Raw genomic sequence first — 25,495 nt, 5'->3', positions numbered from 1 at the left:
ACTCATGTTGGCTTATGTGTACAGTTTGAGACCAGCTAGAACTTCACAGCATTTCCAAAACATAATTCCACACCAAACCAACTAACCGCAATCAAAATCCCCAGAGAGATATAAATCAATTCCTGGCAGATAGAGGAATTTATTTTTTGTTGAATTATTGAAATGTACATGCATTTCCTAATTTTCCTTATTGTTCAGTCTCAATTTTTCTTCATGCGGCAAATTAACCTAACATTCTAAATCCTCTATCAGAAGTAATTTACTGTATTTAATATGTCATGTTGTATCGGGTGACAGTAATACTGGAACGCTCATTTTGATTACAACTCATCGCTTCAACTGAATCATAAAGTAATTATAACCACAAGTCAATTAATGCTTTGTTTATATGCTAGGAACCAATGAATCTGTCATTGAAATTTATGGATTATTTGCTCAGAAAAGCCTTTGTAGGAAACTACTTCTGGCAGATATCTCAACCCAACACCAACTAAACATTTACGAGTTTACACCAAGTTCAAGTAAACCATTTATGCATGTACTGTATCCGATGTATCGTCATAATTTTTGTGACTTACATTTATATATAAATCTCACTTAAAGTCTTACTTTTGTTCCTTTTATTCTTTCGTGAGTTATTAATATTGACATTAGTAGTGGTTCAATGTTACTGAACATTTCAACGTTAATGGTCACAAATATTCAGCAGAATTTACTTATAAATGACTGCTATAAATCAATCATAACATTCTTTAACTATTTGAAACAGGAACAAGATAAAAATGCTACCATCTTTATTAATGAGAAAAAGATTATACACTAATTACTGTGCTAAGATAATATATAAAACTGAAAAAAAACAGAAGTGACTTATATAACAGTAGAGTTGACTGACTGCATTGTCTGACTAACATAACCAGGACGATAAAGCTGACAACGCAAGTTAAAAAACATTCGTTGTGCAATAAAAAAAAGATAATTTTTGAAATGGTTTGGAGATGTTCGCTGTGATAAATATATATCTTTCGGTCACCATTTCCAAGGAAGTGGCAGACATTTTAGTTGAAGTCTGCATGGATATGAGACTGGGGATACATGCCTATAAAAGGGTGCATGCACGTGAGACCGACTATCATTCTATCAATGTCAGCGAAACGCGACACATCGCTACACAATAAAAATGTTACGAAACACACGCTTGCCTTTTTTGTTTTCATCTGAATAGCAGAGACCATGGACAGACAGTCTTTGAAGAGGTTAATATAATAAATGGGTGTAAATACTTTCAAGGAATAATTTAAAATTCACTTACACATTATATATACATGTACGTTCTCTATGAATGGAATACAAACCTTACCTTATGGTTTATACAGGGATGGAATACATTCCTGTGTTATAGGCTATTACATTTCCAGTCAATTCCAGTAGTAAAATATCCCTTCAATGCACAATATTATACATATATCTTAGTAGCACGTGCAAATCCGACATGTAATATTACGTGCGAGTATATATGACATTCGTAACACCTCACTCAGCTTCCGAATAGAAATTAGCATGGCCACGTGAAATGCAGAGGAAAGAAATGTGTGTAATGCAAACTGCTGTATTTTAGTTCTTTTGCCTTTTATTTTATTTTGTACATAAGTTTGGATGTTAGCTGATAAGTACTGACCATCTTCACACCACTGTCACATTCTCAGGTGAGTGTACTCGTTTTTTCAGAAGAGGGTCGTCAGGTCACGGGTGTTTACGAAACTCAGCACATGTAGTTGCACGTCAAGCATTCAATGTTAGGATGGGAACCAGTTTGACGGGTATCACGCTTTTATACACGTACTGGTTCCCAATTTCGTATCCAAGCAGACTTCAACTAAAATGTCTGCCACTTCCTTGGAAACTGTGACCGAAAGATATATATATTTATCACAGGGAACATCTTCAAACCACTTCAAAAATGATTTTTTTTATTTCAAAGCGAAAGCTTTTTAACTTGTGTTGTCAGCTTAAGTCGGTGGTAAACAGATAGTATAAAGTCTATTGATTTTAACCTTTTAAGGCTACTGAACTTTATATTTTTGATAGAATCAGCAGTAGATCATGCACAATTTGAAGCATATATGCACATGATTACACAGAAAAAGGCACATTTCAGACACAGCCAATACACAATAGGGGGAAACCCGTTCTATAAATAGGCACCTTCTCGCAGTCAAATGTACAAAGCATGTGTACAAAGGTCAAAGTTACTTGTTTAGTGCTATATTATTTTTTACATGCATTACAGAACATTAATTTATTAGATTTATGTAGTAAATAAAACTGAAGAATTGTGTACTGTCTATGGTTTAACACCATGAATGCCAGCGGAGCCAAAATTGACCCTTGATTGGAGCCAAAATTGACCCTTGATTGGGATACCCTCAGAACAACATATCAATGTGGCATGTTAATGAATCAGAAGCATCACTTCTACTTTATCTGTGATGACAACCTCTTCACAAGAAAACACTGACTCAACTGTCCCAGCCATTGATATCAATCCAGTGTGTTTCTCTAACAACACATACCAATGTGGCCATGTCACCGCTGGCAACAATATGTCATCTTTCTCATCTGGACTGCTTAAGTGAACTCCATGTTAAAATTATTTAGTTTAAATTGTCAAAATAGATAGTCTAACACTAGAATGATCAACTTCTTTTCCTTTAAGGCCTAATAAGATTTAATGTGTGTTTAAAAGCTTAGAATTGAATTTAAATACAGCATATTAAATTTACGAAGAAAACAATGAAAAGTGATTTTTGTCACATTTGAAGGGTGAAAAAACAATAAAACAATTGTTTTTGTTCACAAATAAAGCAGGAATTCCTGATTTCATATGGTGGTTCTGTTTCAAAAGCCTATCATTACAAAATAATAATGTTCAATTTCACCTCTTTAAGCAGCCCAAAATTTGATTGAGGAATAAGTTTTAATGTAACGATTAAAAGTATGGACAGTGAATATGCATAGATTAGATTAATTTAGAATTACAGCATCTTTCTGCATGGTGATTTCATCAAAGGATATAAAGATCAATATGCTATCATTATTTGTTTCATGGACTGCTTCATGGTCCAATAAAAATGCTGATACTATATGTTGATATACCTGCGGTAATTGCCAGTAAGACACTTTCATCCTTAATGTCTAGAGTTTAGAGGTCCGTGGTTCGAATGATCTGGTCTCCCCACTTTGTTTTTTTACAGAGCTGGGTGTTTGTGACCTTCCTATATTTCAAGAAAGGATACTCTTACCTGGCACAATCCACTTTAGTTATTCCAGAGTTATTTGATAATAAACTGCAATATCACTATACTGTATAACAAGTTTTTTCAACAGAAATATGTTGTCTTCCATCAAAAAGAATCCATTATCTTAATGTGAAATATTGCAATTTCAAGGCTAAACCTAACATTGATGTAAACCCCCTAGACCAGAAATGTTACAAAGTATAGACAAGATAATCTATACACAATATAAGTTACAAGTTTTGTGAAAATAGTGGTATTACGGAGCTTCAGAATTAAGACTTACTCGACAGAATTCAGCACATCAAAGTCATTAAAACAATATTACACTTGTGGGAGGAGCAAACGTGTGGGTGTAAATACAAACATACAGGTATTATAGCTCTAAATCTTTATCCCTGGAGCTGTGTAATCATAATATACTTTTGGTTGTTATGTGGAGAAGTAATATGTATCTGATACACATAATAGCTTTCAATAAGCTTCTAAGAAATCTATAATAAATAATTATGCGATTGTTGTAAAATTAACACTTCCTGTGTCAATATACTGATATATCTTTAACAGCTAGGCTACCAGAAGTTCAGGAATACGAATATTTAAATCCACGTTATATATTATCGAAGGGGCATAACTCCCAGGGAATTTTTCTAATGAAAAAAAAAATCATCAAATGAACAAAAACAAATGAAAATAAAGGAGAAAAAAAGAATGTATAAATTATGATCATATATCATATTTTATTATATATATAAAAAAAATATCATAAAAGGGACACAACTCCCACCAAAAAAATCTGCTTTCAAGGTCTAATTAATAGAAAAATGATAATGTGTACTAATTTTAAAAGTTAAATTTTTTAGAATTATCTACACACATGTATGTATGAAATAAAAGCAGCCTCAGACTTACAGTAGGATGTCAACATCAGTACGTTATATTACATAATTAAAAATTGCTGCAGAGGTTTCAATTAAGGATTTCCTGAGATACACAAAACAGCAGATTATGATTAGACCCAGTACTACAATATGTACCAAGCTGATAACAGCAAACAACAATACTAAGTGTGACAAAGCGTCACATCAATTAATAGATAAATGCCTACTGCTGTTCTAGCCTGTACGTGTGTCAGACACCTATCTGATAACAAAGTGTTAATGACAAACGGATTATTTTTTACACCAAGAAGCCAAGAACAACATCAAGCTTGTCTGATGTGTGGCGTGTGTATCTTACTCCAGGTATCAGTCAGGTGCTACAGCCAAATTATTTATGTTTCATCAGCTATCATAACTTTTGTTTAATATTTCCTTGTCATTTGTTGATATAATTGAGTATAAGAAACATTGATTAGATAGAACTTGAACCACAGAACAAAGTTAGATAAGAAGTGATTTCCCTGGGGTTTAAGGCAAAGTAACCCAGCTAATACTACAAAACAGTATCTCGTCTTGGTAATCTTACTACATTACGATTGCCATCATACTGACGGTGGTAAGTAGCTTCCACACTGACACAGGAGCACAGCTGTAGTATGGATTAAACTACTTGTGTTACAAGGCTGCCTGAAAACAGTTCTCCTGCTCCTAAAGAACAAGGCAGCCCTGGTGCTTCCACTCTGCTAATCCCATAAAATTTATTACAACAATGTGAAACCCATCAGATGACGTCAGCCCTACCATTAAGAATTAACTACACACATTACTTGAGAGTGCATGCATACAAACCAAATCAAAAGTCCTCAATTCTAAACTGGTGATGCCTATAAACCATTGTCACTAGAATCACCTTCTATTTATGCGTGTTAATTGTATCAAAGGAAGAAATCTAAAGGTTATTTAGCATCTAAACAAAGGTCTACATACATGTTTATCTAGGTAGGTATACAGTGGCTATAGTTGGCAAAGTGACTATCTTCATTTTGTGTGGGTCATTATTTTGTGTCAGGTTAAAATTGTTAATAGTGTACATATATAGTGAAACAGTCGCCTTCTAGCTTTGCAATAGGGGGAATTTCCAGTAAGCTCAGTCATTAGAGTGGTGGATCGGCAAGCTAAGGGTTGCTGGTTCGATCCCGGTGAAGTCACATTACTTGATTAAATCCTGTTATAATTTTTTGATACGTTTCTTTCCTGGATGTGATTGACTCCGGGACCCTCACTAGACTGCTGTAGTAATGAATGAGCAAAGGAGAAACTCTCTTCAGCCGAGGTGATAGGTGAAACAGCTAGAACCATTGTAGCAGGGTATGGTTAATGATCAGCGCCAGCGATGGACTTTGTATGCCTGAAAAATGAACCTTTTGGAACAATGAGATTGTGTATTGTTCAGCTGAGTGTGTAACACTGGGATTTTGTTATAAATGTAACAGGACATGAAGTCTGAAGGGGAACAGACAATAACAGGAACCCCAAGAGAAAAGCTTAAGGTATAAGTTGTCCTTGAATTTGAACATTCATTTCTTTGAATGTGTGTCCTGAGTACCGAGAGACTATTGGACTATTAATAATTCAGCAGCGCTGAAGACCCAGGAGACATCTACTACAACTCCAGATATTATGCCTACATAGAGCCATGCCATGGTTTTTTTTGTTCCATCTTTTCATTCACATTACATGGTATGTGATTCATAATTTAATTTTCTTAGGACATGATAGTGTTAGATATAACTTCAACAACAAACTATACATTCATATAATTTGTGTAGGCAGTAAGCTATTAGCAATCCCATACAAATACTTGAACTCTCCAGAGACAATAAGTACTCTAGCTCATGTAAAATAAATGTTCCCAATGTAATTAAGGCTCAGCTGTTGTAAAATAAGGTGGCAAGAACACAATGACCAAAATCAAGGTCAGTGACCATTGATGCTTGAACATGATTTCTCCATTTCATCAAGTATCAAGACCATGAGGAACGTACAGGTAATATATATGTATTCAGTGGTTTTCTTTTAATCTGTTACCAATTATTTATCCTCAAATAAGCCCCCTCCCCTAGTATAAAAGTTAAGTATTAAAGTTTAGGGTGGGCTTATTTGTATATTTATATCACTTTGTGCTTAATGTTTAAAAATTGCAAAAATGAAGAAGTTTATTTGTGGGCAGGGACTTATCTTATGATAAATATTGTATATAAAAAGAAGGTAACTTGTTTAAAACACAACTTTTCCTGGACATATTTTGTAAACCTGTTTATATACATGTATATCTAATCATAAAACTATGTTAGTGAACCTCCTGATTCTGTTATATCAGCTGTAATAGGTGTTCTTTGAAGACATTTCAGTGAGTTCACACTATAAAACTTATTTAACAATGGTATGATATTTTTATGTAAAGGAGAAAAAAAAATGCAATGATCAGACCGGACATGGACCTTAGAACTCTATAAGGTTGTTCTAATGAACTAATCTAACTCACAACTAGAAATTTAATCAGTACTGTACAGTTCTCCAAAAATAAAGTCTTTTAAGCCAAAGACAAACATGGTCCCTGATCCAAAATCTGTGAATATACTTAGTTGGGCACCAAAATTGGAGAGAACAAATACAGCAACCAGACTGGGACTTGAATCCAGGACCTGCAAACTCTAGACCGATGCTCTGAATTATTTAACTAATATAGCCATCTAGCCATGGGAAATCATTTTGTTTTAAATCCTTGTTCTTTCCATAGGTATATACCTCCCTCCAAAGCATGTTAGTGTAAATACTGATTATAATATACCATTAATACATCATACACAATATGGTACAATCGGTCCCAGCCAGCATTTTTTTTCTTCTTATGATTGTCATACAAACTGTACATGTTCAAAGACATTTTATCTACAGAATATTTGTAGTACAACAGTGATATATATGTAATCGTCTTATATGTTGTAAAGGTCTTGATGTTTGAGTGACATATAAAGACCTGAACAAAGACAGACAAATGACGAGAAAATAAACATCTTTCATGGCTGAGTTAAATGTATTAAGTTGTCTGTAGACATTGTGTATTGGTTGTTGGTGTTTTAAATATAATTTGTGAATGCAAGGAACATCACAAAGCTTTTCAACACAGGGCTTTAGAGTAAAACAGTTGGAAAGCAGACTCCAGGGGACATGGGAATTATTCCATTTGATGCACTGTTAATCAAACATTATGTACTATCTATATACAACTGATTTCTCTGACTTTTAAATACCACTCATTTTGAAGTTTCAGGGGACTGTTTTGTTTGAGATTTTAATATCATTTGAAATTTGTATAATTTCCAATAGTTTGCTGTAGATTTGTTGGTAAACAACTACAGGTCTAACAAGTCCTTGACCTTACATATGTCACAGGCCACACCCATTGTGAGATTATGTGAATTAATTGGCGATCCATTTCACATGCTTAGCATGCAATAAGGTTTTGAACAACATGCCAATGTTGGTATGAAGTACTCTCCTGAAATAGCCCAGTCAATTAAGTTTATTTATTCATAAAGGTTATCAATTAGATCCTGTAAGAAATATTACATACCCCAAAAAAATCAGAGTAAAATACTCCAAATGAAAGTTAAAAACACCTTTGAACTCTGTTGTTCAACATTAATTAAGAAAGGATCATCATTTTCACTTTGTTCAATGACATTGTACTGGGGTTTATTGTATTGAAACCATTGTACTCAGTGGTCACTGAGACTGTACTGTGGTCAGGAAGACTATTGTGGTCTGAGATTGATTGTACTGTGGTCAGTGAGATTGTACTGTGGTCAGTGAGATTGTACTGTGGTCAGTGAGATTGTACTGTGGTGTAGGAGATTGTACTGGGGTGTAGGAGATTGTACTGTAGTCAGTGAGATTGTACTGTGGTGTAGGAGATTGTACTGTGGTGTAGGAGATTGTACTGTGGTGTAGGAGATTGTACTGTGGTGTAGGAGATTGTACTGTGGTGTAGGAGATTGTACTGTGGTGTAGGAGATTGTACTGTGGTGTAGGAGATTGTACTGTGGTGTAGGAGATTGTACTGGGGTGTAGGAGATTGTACTGGGGTGTAGGAGATTGTACTGGGGTGTAGGAGATTGTACTGTAGTCAGTGAGATTGTACTGGGGTGTAGGAGATTGTACTGTGGTGTAGGAGATTGTACTGTGGTCAGTGAGATTGTACTGTGGTCAGTGAGATTGTACTGTGGTCTGTGATATTGTACTGTGGTCTGTGATATTGTACTGTGGTCTGTGATATTGTACTGTGGTCTGTGATCTGTGATATTGTACTGTGGTCTGTGATATTGTACTGTGGTCTGTGATATTGTACTTTGGTCTGTGATATTGTACTGTGGTCTGTGATATTGTACTGTGGTCTGTGATATTGTACTGTTGTTTGAGAGATTGTACTGTGATCAGTGAGATTGTACTGTAGTCATTGAGATTGTACTGTGGTGTAGGAGATTGTACTGTGGTGTAGGAGATTGTACTGGGGTGTAGGAGATTGTACTGTGGTGTAGGAGATTGTACTGTGGTGTAGGAGATTGTACTGTGGTGTAGGAGATTGTACTGGGGTGTAGGAGATTGTACTGTGGTGTAGGAGATTGTACTGGGGTGTAGGAGATTGTACTGGGGTGTAGGAGATTGTACTGGGGTCAATCTAGTTGTAATGTAGACTTTGATTGCACTTTGGTTTGACAAAAAAAAAATAAGTGTGATGTGGTGAGCTATATATGAAGGTTTAACCTAAAGTATACACCTTGCTTTTCCATATGGCACAAGTCAAAATACTTGAACGATTTGTAGGCAAACGTGAGTGGTATGTGACGTCATTCATTTCCGGCGAGCTTCTCATGTTACAGGGAAATACTTGTGATGACAGAAAACTCTTTAAAACCCCAATATAACACTGATAAACTTAAATAAACAACTACACATATAGAATGTTATCAATAAACTCTATCATTGGCGTTCAAAGAAATGCTCTCAAAAGCTATTTATACTTATTTTTTGTCATGTTAATGAGATAAAGCTAAGAAATCCAAGTTTTATTGTTTGCCAAATATTGTAACCAGCATACTTTCATTACAATACTGCAGCTTCTCGCTCGACAACCATAATATTTGACTGTCACAATTTTTTTTTTTTACAAAGACATATAATACAGGTCTCCCAATACAAGATCCATCAACAACAATATCATAAGGCTGAATCTGTCTATCATGTAAAATATTGGATAGTCTGTCAAGGCCTGTATAGTGGTGAGGAATGGCCAATGTTCTAGTGTAATAGATGTAAAATGTGGAGGCATTAAAAAAGTTCCTCTGTAAAAATATGAAAATGCTGATGTTTGAAAATAGGTAATTCTATAGATACAAGTCGGGCATATCTAGAAATTTATCTTCAGCAGGATAGCATCAACTTGAGTTTTTGTAGAACTATTAACTTTTAGTTGTGTAGTTGACAGCTATAAAATAGTTAGGTATACGTGTCAGTGTGCATATTTATCAGTGGGCGTTATGAACATTTTTGGCGATTATCTGTTGAATTCAATAAAATTAATTTTAAAATTGATAAAAAACCCAAACTGGTAGATATCCAGTAAATAGGCAAACTCTTATCTGTATCTTAATAGACTTTAAGAACAAGTAACTTAAAGTGCTTAAATTGACACACTGCTGGCATTGATGATAGCTCACAATGTCATGAAAGTCATGAATCAATGCTAATATAAAAGATATCCATTTCAACTGTTAAGTGTTATCTACAAATAAAACAATCTTTATGTATTTATTTTCTATGAGCAACTTGAGCAACCTGACATTTGATACCAAAAAGTAAAATAGATCACTTCAGTATTTTAATATTGACAGCAGTATTGATGTCAAATCAGATTCACTTTTACGGAGATGATTGAGCTGTTTATTCATGTATTACAAGAAGTCACCTAATGATTCATTCTAGAATTGCCTTCGGAGATTTTTCTTTGTATAGTAATTGTTTGTAGTGACCAATAATTTCCCGAATGGTTTAGTGGTACAGTGGATGCCTTTTACCTAGGCACCTGTGGTTCAATTCCCCAATGGGACATTAAGAGGTATTGGTATGTAACCAGCCACACAAATTAATGTCCGGGTAATCCCAAGTAAGATCTTTCAAATGCTTCAATCCATGTCAACAAAAGGGATTTACATATGCTGATATAAACAATAACTTCTTACATAATTTCAAGAATGGCTGAATTCATTCTATATTGAATAATGAATTACCAATGGAGAGCTTAAGTATTTCAAATTAACTGTTGGAAAAGAGCATAATTTTGATGCTGCAAATATCTAATAAGGAGAGTTTTTTTCTCTAAGTAACAAAATGATATAGAGTCATACAATACAAGCTTAAATGATCAAAAGCTGTCCCATCTATTAAGAGTTAAAATGTACTTGTCATTATATTATTTCAAAAATCAAATCCGTGACAGCATATATACTGCACTTTGCTGCAAGTCTTATTTCCATAATTCATCTTAGATTAGCATCAGCAATTACAAATACTGACACAGATTCAATAATTTTGTTCTTCGTTTGTTCAAAAGCACCTAGCTATAAAGAATGGACTCACCAAGGGAATTTCCTCAGGCATGGAAACGTCTGCTTTCAATACTAAATCTTCATCTAGCCATTTAATAATCTCATTTCTCCTATGAATATTAAAAGAAGCTTGTGCCAGAAGATTGGAAGGTGTCGAGTAGACCAAGCCCAACATGGGGGTATTCTCTCAATCCAAACACACTAGGTACACAATGGCAGCATTCTTATACAAGAATGCCCAAAACTATGCTCTAGCTATTATAACCCTCTATCCTTATTGTCATTTACAAACTTTTCACGTTCCACCAAGTGCACGCTTTTGTATTGATCAGAAAGATGCCACCAAACTGCCTAGGATTACCTCACAAAGTAATATGTCCATGGTGTACTCTCGTAGGATCTATTGGAATAGCAGCACATGCTAAACACTTAAGGCTACACCTCTTGCAGCTTCCTGGTGGCATACACACAGCATTAAGGTCCCCTCTCCATATCTCAACACCATCAGCCTTGGCAAAGACTGCTGGTATAAGCATAAAGCTAGCTTTGGCTCACTTAATGTTGTTTGTTGCTTGACTGAGGTAAAAAATACTCTATGAATTATTTACTTAAGCTTACACCCAGCAGATGAGCAGACCGAACAGGTCACCTCTATTTATTTCAGAAGTAATGAGCAATTTATACATAACACTTTTACCTTTAACACTAGACATTGCTTCTATCAAAAATCAATACGAGTACAGAAACAATTCTACATAATATTCATCATGCTAACTCCCCCTTTATAGGGGGTGTCTCCTGAGAAATCTCCACATTTCAATGCATGCTGTGATTTTTATCTTCATGAAAACACATTTACTACTTTTCCACAGTGATAAGTTTTCAGTAATTTTCTTTCCACCAAAGCATGGGAATTGAGCATGAAAACGTGACCTGTGGATTGATAGTGTCTGTAGTAAACTACCGACTAAGTTTAATCAATACATAAGTTTTCATGATATATAAATATATTATGCCAAACCTCCGCAGAACAACAGTACTATTATATACACCAAGATAAATTTCACTTTTAACAAAATCATACGTCTACTATAATTGTTGTCTATAGCCAAAATATCACGACAGTAAAGATTACATAGCACCAAGAAAAACAATCTATTCAAAATGACATAATGATACACTCGCCGTAGATTTTACAAAAGGTTTTTTAAGATTACTTTAAACTGTACATGCCGTTAAATAATATGAAGTGTCACTGTCACTGGCTATGATTCATTTTAAATTACAGTGTGTCAAATCTTCTGTAAAAGGTAGCAGCACCATGTACTTCTAAATACAGTTCTTCTCTTGTTGTTGGGTAAGATATGATATATATATTTTTTTAAGTATATATATATATACTACAAAAAGGTTCTAAAATAAAGTGAGTAATTTCTCAACATGACTCAATATATATATAAGGGTTATGCTTCTTTAAAATGGTAAAACAGGAATAAAATTTAGTCTATTCTAAAACACGGAAGAATTTATTGGAGAGTCAATGTAAACCACAATATATACCGCGCGCAGCCTGGAGTCACTGGGTGAAGCATCCTGCTATTGCCTTTAGATCAAACACCATCATTGTATTCTCCATCAGGTACTAGGAGACCCCAGTGTATTCAATACCAAATCATTGCCTCAGTCACCCTCTTAGCTACACTAATGTTTGATGTATAATAAGCTTTGTGATAATAATTATCTATCGGATAGTGATAAAAATATCACCAACTTTCCTAACAAGGCTTTAAGAGATGGTATACTTAGCGCCCCCATTTCCTATTTAGGTCAATATGTGATAAAGGAAAACAAAGGTCAAGGTTACATGTTACATTGTTTGATCCCTCTCGATGGGTTCCTTCACGTTTCACTCAAACAACACTCAAACAACAAACAACACCGTATTTAATGGGAAAAACACTGTATTTAATGGGAAAATAACACTGTACTGTCAGTCTTAACAATTTAAAGTACATTTGTGTGTGTTTTTTCTAGAGATGGATAAAATGGTAATATATAGTGAGTATCTGTAGATCTGCCAATGAAGTGTGAAGTACTCATTGGAGAATTCAGCAGCAGTGGCAAAACAAGGAAGGAGTTAATCTATTATTTACATAAATCAAGCCAAAATAGCACAGGAAACACTTTTTCGCACTGATTGTATAGATGTTAAACTTTGGTCTATTTCCTATAGCTGTCAGTATCAGATGAATTAATAGATTATTCAGGTAATGTTTGACAGGATTTGAAGCCTCAGCTTGATCTGTGTATTGATGTTGAAAAAACATTGTTTACAGGTGAAAAGAGACGTCTGCTAGCTAATCCTTTAAATCTAGTATTAATGTAAACTTTGGAAAAGGAAATCCAAAATCAATATCAAGTCTATAACTGAAAATAAGACATCACTGCAAATTGGAAACATTCTATTGATACTTTGATATATATATATATCTGTATAACTTATAGGAAATCAGAAAAAAGAACAGAAAAACATAGCCATGGGGATTTTTAATATTATCAGTGTTTATTTTCAGTTGTGCCATCGCACCATCAGGTCCATGGGCACAAGAGATCAAAGGGCCAAAGGCCCTGAGAAACGTCAGGGTCTGGGGTACGTCATATAATAAGAAATTTAAAATTGGATTTTATAGTCTGAGTTACATTTGTATCAGATGAAATGTCTTAATCTTGTTATTCCTATTCTATATACGTATATTCAAGAAAACGTGTATAACATATTTATCTGCTGACAACTTTCCAATAGCTCAGTATAGTTCTTTCCCTATTTCTTTAATGCTTGTGGAAGATTATTGATATACTCCTGAATCAGTAAAGCTGCTTGTAAACTTTGAAAAAAACCAACTGAACGACAAATTGGTCTATTAACAGAATATGTTGTACAAACAAAGATAAAATCCAAGACAACACAGCCTAATTTTTAAAAATTTTTATCTATACTATAAGATGCTAATTAGGCCTAGCAAACATCTATTTTATGACCCCTAGTAACATGTTTTAACTCTGATAGAAAATTGCGGTCGTGTTGTCCGACGAGACATATCTAGTTTTGACATCGACGCCAGTACATCAGTCACGGATCATAATCATTAGATTCTTTTCAAAAAAACTAATAATAACCTTATTTAATAAAATCCTCACGAAAAAACAGCAATGTAGTTTGTTACAACTTGCCTTCAATTCCTGGTGATATTTCTAGCGTATTCTAGCGACATACAAATGAATATGAAACAGCGACGATCAAACTGATTTTTTTACTTTCATTTTCAAGGCAGGATCGAGACAGAACTAGGTACTCCTACGCCAACAAAATTGTATATACTGACGAGAAAAATGTTTATATTTATACTCTAAAATAATCTAGAACACTAAACATTCATATTTCATTTTAAATAATTGCAGTAAACACTGTTTACATCAGTTAAATCGTGTCAATAATTGCTATCAAAATTGGAACTATATTAGGCTGCGGATGTACATGTATATCATTTGTATGACAGAAACAGGAAGTTGTTAGCCGAAAACATAAGTGTCACCAACAACATTTTCCTACCACGACTATAACGGCAGGTGCCAAAGGCATCCTGACGTTAAAAAGTACCCTTTCTCGATTACTGACCTCCATTAATACTTTATAAGTTTTCCTACCAAACGTGCCCGCAGTAAAAATATGTATTTGATTGGTTGGCTGAAACTGGCACAATACACCAATGTTTCTGATTGGTTCCTGTTGTAAAAATGCTAATGGGAAATGTGAATACTGGTACAATACTCCTTTGCAAACTTGAAAACTTATAACCCTCCGCCCTCCCCCTCACTTACAGTCAGGGCCATTTTCTGAGATCCCCTTTGGTCCTTGACCTGTATGATTCTCTCAGTGACCTTGATCTTTGGTCTTGTTATATCTAACCAACTTTTCTTTGTAGTGTCATAATCAAATGAATAACTTTAAACTTTGGATTCAGTGACTATTACATCTAGTCAGTTGATACATTTCAACAAATGATTTGATTGTGATTTTGAGCCAAAATGATCTTGACCTTTGGCCCAATGACACTGACCTCTGTTCAGCTGACTCTTTGTTTAATTCCAACCAACTTTGCTACAAAATATTCATTAGTGAAGAGACACAAAATTTGACTTTGATGTTCAATTCAGTGACCTTGACTTTTGTATAGTTGACTCCTTGTTTGATTTCGACCAACTTTGCTACAAGATGTAAACCAAAATGATCATCAGAGAAAAGATACAATATTTAACCTTGACCTTTGTATCAAGTGACACTAATCTTTGACCTTGGGTAAGTTGACATTTTTTCATTGCAAAATGTTCATCAGTAAAAAGATACCATTTGACCTTGTTATTATCATTATTTGTTAGTATCATCATTTTTATATTTCAATTCATAGCATGAACTTTATCATTCTTATTATAGTTCTTTGTTATGGTATCATCATTACAATTGCTTATCTACCCAAATCATACTCATTAGCATTAACATTCTTTAAATATTTGATTGAGAGCATGCTAGTGCAACTAACAGCACACATTTCAAAATCCCTTTATCCATTCAATAGTAGGACTTTAGTAAGCTGAAATTTACATCAGAGTCCCCTTAGTAGGCCACATCCAACATTTATAATAAAATGCTCCAGACCAACGTTATTTAAATTAAGATGGAAGTTGATCTATTTGGATCAACAGAGAAAAGGAAAAGGGTGATTATTCCCCCCCCCCCCCCCCCCCGCCAATTTAAAATCAATATTTCTATCAGTTTTTATCCTATAACTTTTGAAATTATTTCTTAATATTTAAACGGTAATGATTTTAAACTATCTACTATTGAGAACCACAAATCACTATGATTATATATTTATAAGGGTGCATGATCTGAATGATGTGAATTTTAGATGAGATACTGCATATTTGGTAACTCTCATTCACACTGACATTCACGAGACAAACACATGTATACAGATAAACATTGCAAATATACATTCAGATGATTTTTGATGCCTTCTCTTTCTTTTTACAAAGGTAAGGCCCTGAAACATTTATATTACTTTTTCTATGAGTAATATTCCCCTGTTTTAATGTCGATATCTTCAGTTCATAGGAAATAATTGTCATAGGTGAAGAATATGGCAACAACCAGGCCAGGACCAAAGACCTCCAAACTCTAGATGATTGAGATACTTGGCCACTGGTGATCAGCCTAATCTAAATACAATAATGACTTCACTCTCCTGTCCTTCAACAAACTCTCTTCAGCTCTAAACATACACACATCTAATAGGAGAGGAAAATGCACCAACCAGACCACGACTCAAACTCCAGACCTTCCCCTTCCACAGATACTATGACCAACTGAGCTACTTGGCTACGAGTAAGCAGGCCAGCCTGTTCAGCTACACAATTATCAAGAAAATCAAATATAAGATAAAGGTTACCAGTAGTCAGTACAATTACCAGAAAGAGATCTTTATTACATACAATGATATCTGAAGTCCCTTACACTCCTTTTTAACATTAAGTGCTGTTTATGAAAAGATTTTAAAAGTTGAAATTTAGTGGGAATCGACAGAAAAGAGAAAAAAAAAATCCTGACAACATGCACTTTTGAAACATATACTAAAAGGGAGCTAATTTATGATCGTATAAAATCTAATCTGTCAACAGGGGCTGCCTATACTGCAATACATTTTATATCATTGGCTGACCATACACATGTATATCATGCCTCACAACTTCAAGTTGAAATCAATTCTTATGAATCCTAATAGTATACATGTGTAACAGGAAAGAGAGTAGTGTGCCTCCACGGGGGATTGAACCAGCGACCCTCGGCTTACTGGTCCGCCGACTGAGCTAAAGGGAAATTCCCCCTAGCGCGAAGCTAGAAGGCGACCAATTAAAACCTGAGTGCCACACAGGCACCGAGTTACTGTTCACTACTAACTGTACAGTGTACTGTTTAACAGCAAGTCTGACAAGAATGTTAATATATCAAATTATAGTTAATGCTCATATATTCAAAAGAATATTTCATTATTCATATATATACATGTATGTTCTTGAAGGAAAAAATAAAATCTGTTAAGACCGATTTTAACAAAACAAATCAAATCAAAGTTTTATTTGAAATGGAAAAACTTTACACAAATTCATGTTTAGTCTACTCAGTTTTAGTGAAGTGATGGTTTACTTTACAGTGCATGCACGTTTAACCATAAGGTAAGATTTTTTCATTATGAAGTTCTTAATAGGCCTACCTGAATCTGTTCTGAATAAATAACTGCTGTCAACTTTTATTTCAGATGTCATGCTTAGATTTCAGACATTTTACAAGGCTTGGAGGTCAATATAAAGACCTAATGTTAATTGAAAATATTCACTATTTAAACCAGTTAACTAAGAGACTCAGCAATAATACAGCAATAAAGAGTTTATAGTACCTGTCATCATAGCACAGTGATAAATCCGACTAAGCGAGTAAGAGTTGTTTCCCTTTGTTGATGTGACTATCAAGTGTCAGTTGGAAAACTTAATCGGGCGCTTTGAATGTATCCCGTTATGTACAATAATACGATATCATCAGCGGTACGTTTACTAATACGACTTATGTATGCTTTATAATACACATTTAAAAGCATTGAGTAGATAACAGAATGACCTTGACACCAACGGTTTCACTTGACACTGATCTGCAGTGATAAAAAGTAACGTCAGTACTGAGGTACAGTACACCTACTTCAGCAGTGCATCATTTATTAGATTTGACACCTGTGAACTGAGAGAAAGTTTCAAAAGGACTTACCTTCACTTTCTTGTCATCTTCAGTTGGAACACTCGTGTACTGCCCATTTGTTTCTGCATAAACTGTTACAGAAGGTGAAGACCTGGCAGAGTTTTCCACTTCATCAACCTCTAAAGTAGTAGACGCCATTCAATCCGCCTGATGACAGTCAATGGGTACTGAAGAGTTCCGTTATTTTTGGCACCTGACGTTACGCGGGGTTTTCGGGATGCTGAAAGTACAAAGGACTTATTAGCCAAGCTACATTTTATACACTGGATGATTGGAAATTGATATGACTTTAACACGTTAAAATAAAACAAAAATTGAAAAATAAAATAAATAAAAAAAAAAAAAATCGAAAAAATAGGTATACGATGTAGAGAACACTACATACCAAAATATGTCAACACTTGTCATTTTTCCTCTTCATTTCATGCATTTTCTCCTAATTTCTTTGAATGTTCCTGGTGTCATATTTCAACTGATTTGTTCAAAAATTGCACGCTTGCAGAAAATCTCCTCTTTCTACTCACTATATTGGTATGATTTTTCGTTTTCTCCTTTCTGAGAAATCACTGATTGTTTATTGGCGAGCAAAATAACGATGCAAAATGATCGCGGTGTAGAAAAATAATGATATGTTGAAAATGAAACGTTAACATATTATGAGTTGAAAGAGGAGGCAATTTTCTATAGGTGTGCATTTTTTTAATGAGTTGAAAATAAACTTGAACAGGGAAATTTCAAAGAAAAGACAATGAAAATGCATGGAATGAAGAGGAAAATGACAGATATTGACACATTCTTGACACGTTAATGTACTATTTATTGGTTTGTTGCCATCTTTCATGAACGTAAAACAACATCTCTTAGCCTATCAAGCTCAGAATTATTCCGGGGTTAAAGACTGTCTTTTTATATTTTTGAAGAAAAATGAGCTTAATACACTGTAGTTTTTGAAATACCTACATGTTGTATATTTGGTAGCCAAATCGACAAAAACAAACAAACGAAAATAAATATGTATTTGGACCTACAATAATATCTTGTTAAACTTTATATATATATATAAAGTTATATTTATCAATGTGATTTGATAACTCGATTCCAGGCGAATTGTAGCATAGATGTAATGTACAGTAGATGTGTAAACAACAAAAAAATATTTATTTGACTGCCTTCTCCTGACAACACAATAATTGTGTAATCACTTATTCAATTCAGTTTGTTTATTGACCTTGAGCTTTACAGCTCATCAGCACAAAACATGTATAACAATTCATACACTGTAGTTATAATGGGGATGTCTTCATAAGTTGCGGTTGTCGGCCAATCGGACTCGGAGAACATAATCAAATAAGGCAGAACTTTATCTCGGACATCTTGACTTCTGAATAAAGGCTGAAAACGTGAAGTTGAATATGATAGCCAGATTATTTTTATAACGCTTGATGAAAGAAATCGCACCTTTCGCTTGTTCAGAACAATAAACAGTGCTCTAATTACAAAAAAAAAAAAAAACAACAAAAAAACATCCAAGATATATGCGAACATTTTAAGCACGCCTTCACACAGAATACTTACCGCGGTCTAAAGATATAATACAATACGACGTCGATAACATATCCTAAAAAATGAAAGCAGTTCCCTCAGAGAACCTTGTGCTCAAATGACATTCATCTCAATGGCCCTTTCGTAATGCTACATTCCGGAGAATTAGTGCTAATAATTGCTATACATGTATTCAGTGTAAAGCAAATCTTTGAGATGATATTAAACATACCTTCTAGTTCCCAAAGTATTTATTTGGGGGGGGAAACTATTAAACGAAGTTATAATTTATGGACAAAATCGTTTGAAAAATTCTACTGATTTCAAAAGCTGTTTACACATCGAATACGTCACGATACAACCCTATATTAATCAGCCATTAATGAAATGACATTTGAAAGTAGATAATGTTTAATCTCTGCACACGAGGCAGTGCATAGCTTGTCGTTTGTTTTAGTAATATTTACGACCAAAACGTATACACTTCATTTATAACATTGAAATATAGTACAACAATCAAGATGGTCAATGACAGCTGTATTGCTAGTAGGTATTTGTATATGCTTCATACAATCGTGATAATCCTTAAGAGTTATTATACAGGTACATTGGATGGACACTTCTGGCACGACATTCAAAAATGTCTTCGCAGTCATTTAAAAATTGGGACCAGATTCAACGATAACCAGCAAACCAGTGTGTGAATTTGGTATATATCTGCATATAAAAATAAATCCCTAAAGATTGACAATTGACAGACATATTGGATTCAGCTCAGAGGTTCTGTGGGTAATTGATAGTATAATGTGTAGAAAGTTTCATTGGATTAAACTTTTATTCTATTACTGTATAGAAATATTCAGTGTAGACAGCGGGACCGTCCGCACCTCGCAGGCGACACGAAAATGACAACAAACTCCTCCATAGACGTCGGTGATATTATAGCGACATTGAGAACAAGATAAGAAATACTGTCGTTATATATCAGCTAGTTTGATTGTGTATTTACACACCAAAACTGTAATCCAAAGTAAACATGTATAAACCATAATGTTATTGTTTATGTGTTTATAATGAGATCAGCAAATTACTCCATTAAGAGAAATTATAGAATCACAATTCTTCAGGTGGCTTCTAGATGCGATATGGAATCTCACAAGAGACAGAGTTTGATTAGATATCATTTAAAAATACATTTTTTAAACAATAATTCAACCAACACTCGACCAAGCGCTGCTTTATGTATACCGATTTCCTAACCTTCGCCAGTATCAGCCATTCTTCGCTGCTAGCTACATCACATGAGTCTGCTTCTGGTTAGTATTAATAGGAGTCTGCTTCTGGTTAGTATTAATAGGAGTCTGCTTCTGGTTATAGTATTAATAGAAACAAATATCAGCCCTAACTCCTAAATAAGAGTAGGGGCTAATATATTTTTTTCTATGAATACTAACCCGAGGCAGACGGCTGTGGCTACACTTTCCAGTTTTTACGCCAATGGAAATGTAGCTTTTAATTCAAGATTCAAGATTTATTTATTTCTCATCCAACTTATTGGTACATAGATAATACATTAACATAATATAATATACATATATTTGTGTGTTCAGAACAGCATATATTATATTTTTTTTATTTACACAGACCAGACTTTGTCATTAATACATTTGATAAACTTACATACATTTCTGAGCATTCTTATACTTGAACAGTTCATAACAGAAGAATATTTCAAAATATTAACTCTTATAAACGTGTTGATGCTATAGTAACTTTAGTTATTTCACAATGAATAATCATTGATGGGCTAAAGCATTTCATTCAATACAAATAAACATTTTGTTATCGTATCCTGCACGTAATATAGATATATATAAATTATATATAAGTATAACAATACAATAGAAATAATATATGAAATGTGCTCAATCTGATTTACTTGAACCTCGAGTATGTCATATTCCATAATGCCAGTGAAATGTCACTAGACTGAATACAGACCATGTATTAAACATGCCGCTATGGTAAGTATATTATTAAAATCTAAAATTTCACCCAAATTAAATATGCTACGTAGATTTAAGTTTACTTTAGATCGTGCATCACTTCAAACTCTGTATTTTTCTATGATTCGTCCAATTTTTGAATATGGAGACATAATCTGGGACAACCTCTCCAAAGCCCAATCAGACATATTAGAAGATCTTCAATTAGAAGCAGCAAGGATTGTTACTGGTGGAACTAGACTTACTAGTAGGGTAAAACTTTATCTTGAAACAGGCTGGCTTCCACTAGAACAAAGACGCAAACATCACAAGATTATCCACTTTCATAAAATAGTTCATGGTTTCCTTCCCCAGTATCTTCAAGAATTACTTCCTCATCGAAATAATAATATTCATGATCATAACACTAGATTAGGTAATAATTTCCGTCCACCTTCCGGTCGCACAAGCCTTTTCATGAAATCCTTTCTGCCATCTGTAATTAGTCTTTGGAATGCACTTCCTGATGGAATAAAAACCAGTCCCTCAATAACAAAACTAAAATATCATCTAAACGCACAAAATCTTAAAGTCCCACCATATTTTCTTATCGGCAGTAGATTGGGTCAGATTCACCATGCAAGATTGAGGATGGAGTGCAGTTCACTAAAATATTATTTGTTTCGTAGGAATCTGGTAAACAGTCCACTTTGCTCCTACTGTCAAGTTGATGAAACTAACGAACATTTTTTATTACATTGTAGACTTTTTTCCGACCTTCGAAATCGTTCCCTCTTTGCCCTAAAACATCCTATTTCGACAGAAATATTACTTTTTGGCAGCAACAACTTAACTTTTGACGAAAATTCCTTGATTTTTAAATGTGTGCAACAATTCATTATCAGCTCCAAGAGATTCGATTAATTCCACGTTTCAACTCTGTATTTATCGTTTTCACAGTTGTATCAGCATGCAGTTCTTTTTAAATGAACAATGGTATCGGCAGTCTCCCTCTTTCTCTTTCCCTTCTCATCTTATCATTTCCCACTACCTGTCTCTTTCCAATATAGAGTTATTTCAATATTCATATTCATTCTCCCACTTTGTTACCATGCTAAATTGATGAGTCAATAACGGAGACGGATTAATATAAGTTTTTAAAAAACTTGTTTCTGAATCCATTTCATGCTGTATTTTTTTTCTGATTGTGTCTACTTTTCATGTGTTACCAATGAATGAATAAAATAAAGTTTACATTAAGTATATTATGTGTGTAACTGTAAAAAACAATTGTGCCTAATCTCTTGTCTTATTCTAATTGGCAATAAAATATGTTTCAAGGCAAAAGTGCAACTGTGTTATAAGTAAGGTTATGATTTATTGTTTATTCAATTCAACAAACCGGAGGGTCCAATTACAGAATTGATAACAATACAAACAGAGGTATATTAAGATATCACAGATACATACACATAAACAAATATAAGATGTGTAGCATTCGTAAAATAAGAGAGAAATACATGTAATATAAGGCTCATTTAAAACAAGTTGCCTTAAGGTTAAAAGAAGGCAAATTAAATACACCCCCCCCCCCCCCCCCCCCCCCCCCAGGTCACCGGCGTCTCTGTTAAAAGAACTTACTGCACGATAAATTGTACTAAAGTTTGTAAGATTGATCCTAGTAGGCGAACAAACAAACAAATGATAAAACTACAAAAGAACATCTTCTAGGGACTAAATATCTATCTTTTCTACTAAGGACGGACAGCCAAAAAGTCCGTGAATACATCTAGAAACGAAACAGATATCCATATATTGCCGTCTACTTTCCAATGTAGGCAGGTTAAAATGTTTACACAAATCAGAATAAGAATATCTTTGGTAATCAAAGTTCGCCTTAAAAGATAATATCTCAAAAATCTTTCTTTGGACCGATTCCAGTGATGAATTAAGGTAGTTGAGAAAGTTTTATGGAATAAACTCAGCTCGTTTCTGCGCATTGGAAACAGCTAGCTTTCCAAAGGTAGCTGTATATCTGATTCCAACACGACAGACCGAAACAAAAACAAAACTAAATAAACGCAAAAAAAAGAGAGAGAGAAAGAGAATAGCGACAAGAACCTTTATGAAACTAATGCCCAGTTAAAATCGATAACACGAGGGTGAAATATAAACAAAATATATATCTACAGTGAGGCCTTTAAAAAGTACTAAACAAAAAGACCAGGCGACCCGGAAGAGTAAGAAGTATTCTGCTTCATTGACGAAACCCGTCGTGAAATCCAGGTAAGGTAGAGATAAATGGTAAGATATACATGTGTGTATTTTGTGAATCTTAGTAGGTGAATATACATCCAAAAACATGATCGAGTTGCTAAATCTACTATATACAACATCATTTTATTAGAATCATATTCAGGTAAGCCAACTTTGTAGTGTTGAATTGAATGTTCGCACAACTGTAATTCCATCGAGGGTTAAAAGCCCTTGTCTATCGAACGTAAACAAATATTGCGTTAGAACTAAATATCAACTTATTACTGAAATGCACGTTTGATAGATGTTGATGATATTAATATTTCGTTGGCACATTCTTGGCCCAGTCATGCTACAACAGACACACGGACGAATAGTACCTTTATAAATCAATCATACATCTCCGCTAGACAGTTGTTATATTATGTTTTATCCTCAAATTTACATGTAAGCACCGTCATTTCTGACAGAATCTAAAAAAATTACACATCCAAAAGGGAAGATAGGATGTCAAAGCTGGCCTTTAAACAAAAGTCAGAATTGGAAGGTGAGATAATATATGCAATATCATGTTTATGATGAAGCTTTAATGGACAAGGACACAGCCGAATATTGATATTAGCTGTGCAAACAAATCCTCAAGTTAACAACGGATAAGTTATCCGATAAAGATTTTTTTATCTCAAATGTAAGATAAACGAAGTACATGTAGTATATGGTAGATAGAACATCCTGATATGGAAATCATCACTCATAGGAGAAAAAAATAATCCCATATTAAAACAAAAACAATTACATCTACCTGTTATCACTGCTTAAAGATTCTGCAGCACCGACAGAGGCATTATGATCGATTTAAAACAAGATTAGGCTGTTATATATTTTACACAAACCAAAAGTTAAATATTTTATGCTATTACCACGACTGATTCGTCAATGTTAAACATCTCGTGCATTAGTTTAACTGATGCATGTGTTCATATGCACCTATTTTCCCTCAATGAATATCGACTCGTCAAAGGTCAACACGACATGTCACTCTGGTTGAATTATAACTTTACATCTTATAAATGATCATTATTAGAACACTATTATCCTTTCTACTGTCATATGTTGGTATTGATTAGTCACGTTTTATGCCACGGGTACAATTTTTAGCATTTTTGTGACAGGCAGTGCATCATCTTTAGACCTGAAGGAAGTGTCGGAACAGATATATAAAGAGGACGATAACTACACAACATGTAGATAATTATACGTGTAGTTTGACTCTTATTCATGAAACCGTTCTCAAGCTAGAGCATAACTTCTGAGCTCAAGTCTGCTTATTTTTACTTAACTTAATGGGTGAACTAATATAAGAAAACAGTAAAGAAGGAACACTTCAATTCAATTTAATTCAATTCAAACTTTATAGTCGGTACATACTAGGTATTATAACAAATCAACATTAGCTCTAATGAGCTATTCAAACCGACTCAAACAGTAAAAATACAAAATAAAATAAATAAAAATAAATCAAACACAAAAAAGCATGCAAGTGTATTTCCCTGATTGGAAAAATTGTAAAAAGCAGATACTGTAAAAGTGGAAATGTTCGCGGCGTAGAAATTTTCGCTTATTTCGCGATCATTAAATCTCCGCGAAAATATCCACACGCGAATATAATAACACGTGAAAATATTGGCACGCGAATATTTCCACCAAATAAACTTAATACACTAATATCCAAGACGCAAGTTCCTGGTAATAAACCATGTCGTCCGTGATGTGTAACGTTGTCATGGTCGGTCATTTGTCTGAGACATGGTTATACTAATTTGAGTAATTAGTAAAATGACAGTATTTCATCTGATTTAATGTTAGTAATTGCAGAAAATGATCGTTTGGAAATATATTTATTTTGGAGTTTCCTCTTTAGATATAGCGGTAGCACTTTACAAGATGGATAATAAACATAAGTATTAAGTTCATTTAGACTATAGAAATAAAAAATTAAAAC

General features: G+C 34.1%; 1 protein-coding gene across 2 annotated transcripts in view; it reads right to left on the bottom strand.

The window, feature by feature from the left end:
• Positions 1–18,045, bottom strand: part of LOC117338165 (H(+)/Cl(-) exchange transporter 7-like) — a 94,872-nt gene extending 76,827 nt beyond the window's left edge. For both annotated transcript variants that reach the window (XM_033899387.1, XM_033899388.1), the window contains exon 1: positions 17,720–18,045. In XM_033899387.1, coding sequence (XP_033755278.1) covers positions 17,720–17,848 — 129 coding nt within the window. In that variant the 5' untranslated portion in view covers positions 17,849–18,045. The remainder of the gene's footprint in view (positions 1–17,719) is intronic.
• Positions 18,046–25,495: the final 7,450 nt, after the last annotated feature.

Source organism: Pecten maximus, chromosome 11 (genome assembly GCF_902652985.1).
Source record: "Pecten maximus chromosome 11, xPecMax1.1, whole genome shotgun sequence".
In the NCBI taxonomy this organism is placed as follows: Eukaryota; Metazoa; Mollusca; class Bivalvia; order Pectinida; family Pectinidae; genus Pecten; species Pecten maximus.
Note: the sequence above shows the minus strand (reverse complement) of the source record. Positions and strands in the feature narration are given on the sequence as shown.